Source organism: Conger conger, chromosome 1 (assembly GCF_963514075.1).
Source record: "Conger conger chromosome 1, fConCon1.1, whole genome shotgun sequence".
NCBI classification, from domain to species: Eukaryota; Metazoa; Chordata; class Actinopteri; order Anguilliformes; family Congridae; genus Conger; species Conger conger.
Window position 1 is genome coordinate 69,249,938 of NC_083760.1, and position 8,533 is coordinate 69,258,470.

The 8,533-nt window shown below is 40.3% G+C and overlaps 2 protein-coding genes across 3 annotated transcripts; both read left to right on the forward strand.

Moving 5' to 3' along the window:
- Window positions 1-821: 821 nt before the first annotated feature.
- On the forward strand, window positions 822-2,752 carry hoxa2b (homeobox A2b). The gene is made up of 2 exons (XM_061246518.1): window positions 822-1,194; window positions 1,751-2,752. Exons 1-2 carry the CDS (start codon window positions 831-833, stop codon window positions 2,479-2,481), a joined length of 1,095 nt encoding a protein of 364 aa, XP_061102502.1. The 5' UTR covers window positions 822-830; the 3' UTR covers window positions 2,482-2,752.
- Window positions 2,753-5,490: 2,738 nt separating this feature from the next.
- On the forward strand, window positions 5,491-8,179 carry LOC133137848 (homeobox protein Hox-A1a-like). Of its 2 annotated transcripts, XM_061256242.1 has the most exons (3): window positions 5,866-5,993; window positions 6,269-6,488; window positions 6,743-8,179. In XM_061256242.1, the coding sequence occupies exons 2-3, from the start codon at window positions 6,296-6,298 to the stop codon at window positions 7,105-7,107; spliced, it is 558 nt and encodes a 185-aa protein (XP_061112226.1). In that variant the 5' UTR covers window positions 5,866-5,993; window positions 6,269-6,295; the 3' UTR covers window positions 7,108-8,179. The 2 variants fall into 2 exon arrangements, with proteins under 2 accessions (XP_061112217.1, XP_061112226.1); XM_061256233.1 differs by having other exon boundaries at window positions 5,491-6,488.
- Window positions 8,180-8,533: the final 354 nt, after the last annotated feature.

The following is an 8,533-nucleotide window of genomic DNA, read 5'->3' on the forward strand; positions in this document are numbered from 1 at the left end:
ATGATATCTGCCCTGGTACCAAACAATGTATGATAATTTAAATATATTTTTGTTGACTTATTATGTGCTAATGTCTTGCATCCCTTGTCTGACATTGGTTTAGGCTAATGCAACACGAATAGGCATGTGGAATTAAATGTAAAGTTATCATTTTAAAAAATCTATGATTGCGTTATCGGGGTTGGAGGTGAAGAGAGCGTATGTGTGCGTGTGCGAGTGTGTGTGCCTGGATATATTTTAATCTGACATAAGCATATTATTGCCTCCCTCCTCCTGAGAAGACTCAACTTGCCCGGTTTTTCTGTCGGAACTTTAAAGATTAATGGGTTACTCTGTTAATGACTGCAGGCGTCATATGTAGGTGTCGTGATGATTTGTGAGGTGCGGGGCATTCTTCTGACATTCAGAAACAATACACTGAGCATGCATGAGCCCTCGTGGCGGACACACACGCACTGCCTCACCGACTCAAAAATGTATATTTTAGTGCTATTGAACAGAAGCGGACTAACGGGACAAAATGTGTAAATAAAAACAGTCATACTCCCAGAATGAGGCGTTCCTTGCAGACTTTTTGGATCAATCACGCAGACAGTGGCTTCTTTTGATTAAACCCCAAATTGTCATTGGGCAGAGGTAATCATGTGACAAGCAATTCGGTCCAATTTCAACCTTGTCTCCATGAATGCAATAGTTTAATAGTAGCGCGGTCCCCACACGGCCGTAATCAGTGATTTAGAAAAAAACACCAGCAGAGATCTTTATGATATTTCACCTGGGCCACAAATTTCAAATAAGAACTAAGTTTTCAAGGCTGAAAGGGAGAGGAGATGAATTACGAATTCGAGCGAGAGACTGGTTTTATCAATAGTCAGCCGTCGCTTGCTGAGTGCCTGACATCTTTTCCCCCTGTCGGTGATACATTTCAAAGTTCATCAATCAAGAACTCGACGCTTTCACACTCGACACTGATTCCTCCTCCTTTTGAGCAGACCATTCCTAGCCTGAACCCCGGCAGCCACCCTCGCCACAGCCGGCCCAAGCAGAGCCTTAATGGCTGCAGCCCGCTGCCAGCCGCGTCTCTTCCTCCGGAGTACCCCTGGATGAAGGAGAAAAAAGCCTCGAAGAAAAGTCAGCTGCCAACTTCCACAGCAACAGCCGCAGAGCCGGGACCTATTTGTTTTTCTCCGAAAGGTAAGAGGGGCAAAGAGGATGAAAAACGTTTCCAAGACAACAACGCGAATTTATTTCGAAACATAACCTAATTTAAACTGTGTTTGGTAATAAATTCGCATTGTTTCCAAATGGACTCTAATGTTATTGTTTACGCGGTTGTTATTAAAAGTTTCACAAAGTTATATAGTTTATTGGATTTTCCGTCTAAGCTCCCAAGCCGACCGGTGCCAGAGTTTTGATATTTGACAGTAATCAAGAGTGATAGATTGCTGTAGCTCAGCTCGGCAGCTGGTGCATTCATTAGGCTGGAGCCAGGCTGGTCCACGCTTCCATGGCCTTATTCTTGTTTTGGATTTTAGGTCTTAAATTGATTGAGCCTCTTGGCTGGATTTCCACGAACCTTGTAACTAAAGCTCAAGAAAGTAGGCGACGGTATATTTTCGCGGGTTTATTTTAATTGGTGGGCGGAAGACATCCCTTTTTATAGCGTATATTTAAAAGTAAACGATGACTATACTATTATTGTTGCTATTTTAATGAAATGTGTGGGTGTTTCTTTGTGTTTCTGTTACAGACTCGCCCGAGATTCCTGAGAGCGGTGGCGGGGCATCTCGTAGGTTGAGAACTGCATACACAAACACCCAGCTATTGGAGCTGGAGAAGGAATTCCATTTCAACAAGTATCTATGCAGACCGAGAAGGGTCGAGATCGCCGCTTTACTGGATTTAACTGAGAGGCAAGTTAAAGTGTGGTTCCAGAACCGTAGGATGAAGCACAAAAGGCAGACACAGTGCAAGGAGAACCATAACGGCGAGGGGAAATTCAAGAGTCTGGAGGACGCAGGACACAGCGAGGAGAAGTCCCTCTTTGAACAAGCGCTCAACAATGTGTCAGGGGCTCTTTTGGAAAGGGAGAGCTACTCATTTCAGCAGAACTCTTTAACTTCACAAGCCTCTCCGAATGTACACAATGGAGATTCCCAAAGCTTTACTGCTTCACCGTTGAACAGCAATGACAAAAATCTGAAACATTTTTCAAATCCGTCACCCACTGTTCCAATCTGCGGGTTAACAATGGGGTCGGACTGTGCATCTGGCCTGGACAATGGCTGTTCTTCGGCCCTGGATGTTTCGCCTTTACAGGACTTTAACGTTTTTTCAGCAGATTCCTGCCTCCATCTCTCAGATGCCGTCTCTCCGAGTTTGCCCGAATCTCTAGATAGCCCTGTGGACATATCTACGGACAGTTTTGATTTTTTCACGGACAGTCTAACAACAATCGATTTACAGCATCTGAACTATTAAAAAAAAAATCATTTCAGAAAAAACAATGCCGCCTTCTTTTTTTAAAATGTTTTCCCCTTAATGTGGTCTATATATCGTTTATTACTTACTCGATTAGTTTATTAATCAGGAAGAGAAAAGAGGTAAGGTTGAAAAGAATGAAAGGAACCTTTGAATATGTTTCCAAAGCCAATAATGGGAAAAGTAGACATGAATATCTGTCGTTTTATTTTTGTATCACTTTCGGGTACAATGTCATAAATATTTTCTTAGAATAAATTTCTATTTGCAACTTTGTTATTGATTGGTTTTTATTTAAAGCAGTATTTTTATATGTATGAAAAAGATTAAAATTCAAGAGACATCAAGTACATTTTTTATTTGGAAAAAAATTGACTTTGGTTATACAAAATATTGTATTGAAAAATATTCAGAGCAACAGGCTAATTAAAAGTATAGCTTTGACAATGAAATGCAATCTTTTCAAATTCCTTAAAATATTAGAAATACTTTTCTGAATCGAACAAACAAAGTGTGAAGTATACCCTACAATGTGGCTTATTTCTAAGAAGGTAATATGATTTTTAAAAATGCCTAGGTCTGCGAATGTTTTAGTATCAGAATTTTATTGATTTAGTAACGGTTGGAGATATTTCAACAAGTATGTTACTAATATAATTTCTCCATATAGGCTAGTAAACGTTTTGAGTTTGAGATTTAAAGTCTAATTTGTCAGGAAAGGCCATACTCTTTCAAACGCGTGTTTTGGAACTATATTGTCTTAGGCTCAGAGTTTACAACATGTAGCCAGTGCTGTTTTACAAGCTGAATGGTGAAAGTAACCCGCAAAACTCGTGCCACTGAGCCTTAAGAACTTTTACTATATATACATTTAAGTCGATAGAAGAGCGTAAAGTTGTCTGGAATAAATTTTCGCGGATTTCATAAATCTAAAGTATTTTATGAAAGATAATTTAATTGAGGTTAATGAGGCTATTGAGATCTGTTGCCGAGGAATACGCACATATAAAATCGTTACATGTTTTAACAGCAAATGGAATTCCCCGGCCAAGCGCATTAAACTTTAGGGCTTTCAGTAGATTTTTATGGCGTTTTAAACCCTCAACATGAGCCAATACACAAGGCCACGCGGAAAATAATTCAGTTCTCAAAAAATAAAAAAGGAAATATTTAAAAACTTTTTTGTGTGTTCGTCCTTCATTGTATGTCCACTTCTCAAAACAAGCTCACCGAATTGCAAAGAAGGCCCACATAAATGAACAAGGCATTTAATTTAGGGTATTTTATGTAAGACCAATTTATTAAAATATAATTGAATGAAACAGCCCAAATGTTCTTGTGGTCTTATAAAGGTAGTCTGTTTTTGAATGCAGAATGTATTTGTGCTACTGGAGTAAAATAATGTATTGGAGATTATCATCCAAATAGATGCTCTGCACTTGCTTGGTATAAATAGTGTAATGTTGCAGGGTCATATTTCGTTTAAGCGTTGTTTCTTAGCGACATTTCGCTAGCAATCCGTAACCATTAGTCAAGACTTCACACAAGCTGTAACTGCGTTAAGGTAGCATGTTTTCTAGGTTATTCGGTTCTGCGTTTTGCAGTATACAAACTTATTTTCGTCTACAAAACAAACAATACTAGCGATGACAGGATTTCTGTGAAACAAAACATTCCTTCATTACTATTTGTTCCGTCACCACAATACAGATAGAAGAAATGAAGGCGACTTGGAGTCTTCCCGAGGCTGGAGCTCTGATATGGGCCAGTCCCCCGCTCTTCTGGGGCGTTTGTTCAGTATTTTTTGTAGCCCATGTGCTGCTGTTGCATTGCCTTGTATCATATACTTGGCCTGTATGTGATCACGTCTTATTTTAATGTAGACCTAGATGGTACAGAAGCTACTACACACGTTTCAATTTACAAAGGTCGTTGAGATCTGAATGAAGAGTATCCGCCTAATCGTGTATTCTCCCAATTGTGCCGGGAGCGCCATTTTATTACTGACCACAAGGCCGCATGCTCACCATATCCAGTGCTAGTGGTGTGGACCTCCTCAGTGGTAGACTATTTTCTTTAAAACTTAACGGTGGTCTGAGCTGTCAGTTTTCGGCACATCCAATTAAACATATGAGACATATATGGCACTTTGTGGAGACTATTTCACCAGCAATCTGAACAACATTATAGTAACATTTATGGATATTGCCGAAGACATTTTCGGTTTGTTTGCACTGGGGGGGTAGCTATGGAATGTCGTGTTCCATCGTTTAGACTACGTTTTCTTTCAAGATCATCCACGCCTGTATGGAAAAAAGGGAAAGATGTTCAATTATAAAATAGCCTACGTCTTCTGTTACAGATAATGCAGATAATTTAGAGATTAATTAATTATTTATTAAAACAATATTCATATGTTCTTGTAGTATAGCCATCTGAAACATTTAGGCTAAACAATTCTAAATAATCTTTAATACAGTAAACTGCGTTGGCAAATGGCTATCACAACACACATTGTATACATGTTTGACTATTGTGTTAATTTTGTTTGTCCCGATTGAAAATATAGTCCTGAAATCGTATATTATGTGTGGTGTACACATAACAACTGTCAACCCCTACTCTCCACTGGAAATATTTCATATTAGATATCCTGTTGCAAGAAGTGTATAAAGATCAACCTATAGCTTAGCTACAAGAAACCGAACTGAAGGTTTGCCTGGTTGTGCTCTGTAACTTTGTGATAGCTCCAGGGCATTAGGTTTCCACAGCCCCTCATCTCCATGCCAACAGCTGTGATTATAGACAGATAGCTGGATGAAGTTCATTTGCCTGCATTTCTAGATAAGTGACATATATCTGCAGCCAATGAACCCAGAACCAATTACACATTAGTATGTCATATTGCAAACAAGCGCAGAAACGCGCAGGCGAATTTTAAAAAGGATGTTGTGCTATCTTACCTCGTGTGTTTTGATGATTCACTGATGGGTCGTTCGAGTGAAGAGGTGAAAAGATCACATTTAATACATCCTTCAGATTAGTATATTTTATTTTCTAGAGCGCCCTACGATCCCTGTGAAATGAACGTTGTCCACTGTCTTCTGCTTTGCCCATTGTTTGCACAACCAATACATTAGGGCTGATGTGCGTCACCTTGATCGAGGGGCGTTTGGTATTTAAATGCCTCTTAAAAGGTGATCTATCATTTGCGTGGGAAGGCGATCGCAGCCATTGCGGCGCTCACTGGCTGACCCGAGTCACGTGACGACCTACCATTCACTCTTACAGATTTGAGCCGGCTCGATGGAGGAATCAAGCAGGTTGGCACGGTCATCCAGGTTGATACATACTGATCAGTGACGACCTGATCGGTCAGTGATACACAGAAAATGCTACAATGAGCTCCTTCCTAGATTACTCTGTGATTAGTGGCGACGGAGGATCCTGCTCGACCAAGGCTTTTCATCCAGACCACGGAATTTCAAGTTTCCAGTCGTGTTCTGTCACAGGTAATACTTGCGGCGATGAAGATCACTTTATCGTGAGCAGACTTTCGCCAGGTGGTATTCCTTCCCACGCACACCAGTCGGGATCCTACCCAACTCACAGTTCTTTAGGCTTCACATATGCCACCCATACCGGTTGTGGCTCCAGCTATGGCACACAAAGTGTTTGTCCAAGTTACAATCACTACCCACTGAGCCAGGACGTGGACTCCAATGTTAGCTACTCGCAATGTACCCCTATAGTTTACTCTGGGAACATTTCGTCATCCATGTTGCAGCATCACCAAGGTTACAGTGGAGCTACGATGGGACAACTACAGTACACGCACGCGGCATACGGACACGAGCAAGCGAACCTGTCCTTCGCTGCGTGCGGGAGCCACCTGTCCCCTCTAAATGTCGCCACCCATGACACCTGCTGCTCACCATTGTCTGAGAGTACTTCACCGGCGCAGACTTTCGATTGGATGAAAGTCAAGAGAAATCCTCCAAAAACCGGTGAGTGTCATTCCTTCTTCAGTAAGACCACTGAAGGATATTGTGAAATACGTTTGGCAAATAGCATTTCGCTTGACAACTGTACTAAATTGTAAACAAAGTGCACACGTTTAGACTTGCCATCTTTGGCCATTCCTGTTACATGCTTTTCAGTTTCCGCGCACGTAATTGTGCACGGTAGTTTGTTTAAGTTGTCTTTCCCTCATCCGGATTTCACCAGCAGGCAGTTACCTCAACTCACCTCTCACCCTCAGGCAAAGCTGGAGAATATGGCTTCGCTGGTCAGCCCAACATGGTGAGGACCAACTTCAGCACCAAACAGCTAACAGAGCTCGAGAAGGAATTTCACTTCAACAAGTACCTGACCCGCGCCAGGCGCGTAGAGATCGCAGCAGCGCTTCAGCTCAACGAGACTCAGGTGAAAATTTGGTTCCAGAACCGAAGAATGAAGCAAAAGAAGCGCGAGAAGGAAGGGTTACTATCAAAATCGCCAGGCACACAGACAGACAGCGACGAGAAAACCGAAAATCAGTCAAGGAAATTACCCTCCCCGGCCACCACACCATCCCCCGCCTCATCCACAGCGTCCTCTACGGCTGAACCCTATACATCGGGATAAAGTAGTTCTCATTATTCAGGACACAACGATCACATGTAGCCTGTCCCCCAAACAACAAAATGGCTTCATATACAGTTGTTGACATTTTAAGTTATGGGTAATGGACTTTCAATGCTTGTATTTAAATAGCCAAGCCAAAGAAATGCACAATTGGAGTGCTTACAATCAGATTATTACCTGGATTTTTTTATTAATTGAAGGTCTTGTGATTTGTGTGATCTACTGTGTATGTGTACTTAGATTCACTAAGTGCAAAATCCTAAAAGTGTTGTTTATCTAGAGAGTGATAAATTTATGCCGCTTACATCGAATTATGTTTAATGCAGATTGCACAGATGACTATAGTGAAGGCCTTGTTTGGTTGACCACAACTTAAGTTGTGTTGTGCAAATTCTGTTTTTATTGAAATGGAAATAACTAAAAGTGGTGTAATTTGTGTTGCCTTAATGTCCTCATGGAAAGTTGTGGCAAAAGCGAAACTTAATTGGCTCTCCAGACTGTAGGCTTCAGTATAGACTGTAGCCATTTTTGCCTGCCATAAAATAATGTTACCTTCCGACTGTGATGAATTAAGTTTTTGTTATATTGCTTTCCATTGAAAATACTATGTTTAAAGTTATAATTCCCTTTTTATCAGTGGCGCAAACAGAAGTGTATGGCCAAGTAGGCTATTATTTCCTATATTACTCTCATTAATATATATTTTCAGAAATGGAAAGCATTTAATCACACTGCTTGATAAAAGGCTAAACTTAAAGCTTAATCTGTTGTGAAACAAATACCTCATGAACACAATACGTTCAAGTAAAGTTGAAATGTAATTGCACTACGGTAAGCCTACTTTTGAAAGTGGTATACAGAGCAGGAATCGGGGTGTAAACCTAAATCGGTATACAGTATTTAATTTCAACCTGTCTCCAGGTCATATTTGTTTGTGTCACGAGAGTGCTTTGGGGCCATATGAATGTATGATCAAGTTTCACAAAAACGCCACAATGAATCATATCATATACTGAGTTTTATCAGTTGTTTTTGTTAATGTAAAGAGTATGCTATATTTATGTGTCATGTAATCATGAATTTACGGGTCAGTATTGATTAAACATCTTCGCTTCTATAAAGAAATGTATTTGTTTTTTATTTTATCCTCTGAATTCAACTAATAAACTTTCTATCTTTCTCTCTCTCTATCTTTCTCTCTCTTTCTCTCTCTCTCTCACACACACGCACGCACACACACGCACACGCACGCACACTGCCTGAGTATGTTTTTTGATCCATTAAAAGCAGGTTTATATTCGAGGTAACTTGCTTACTTATCATTGATGCCATGATGTGTACTTCGTCAAGTATATAAGGAATATAAAGAATCCTTATGCAGGCTATTTGTTTGGAATTCACTTTTAACTACATGACACGATTAAAA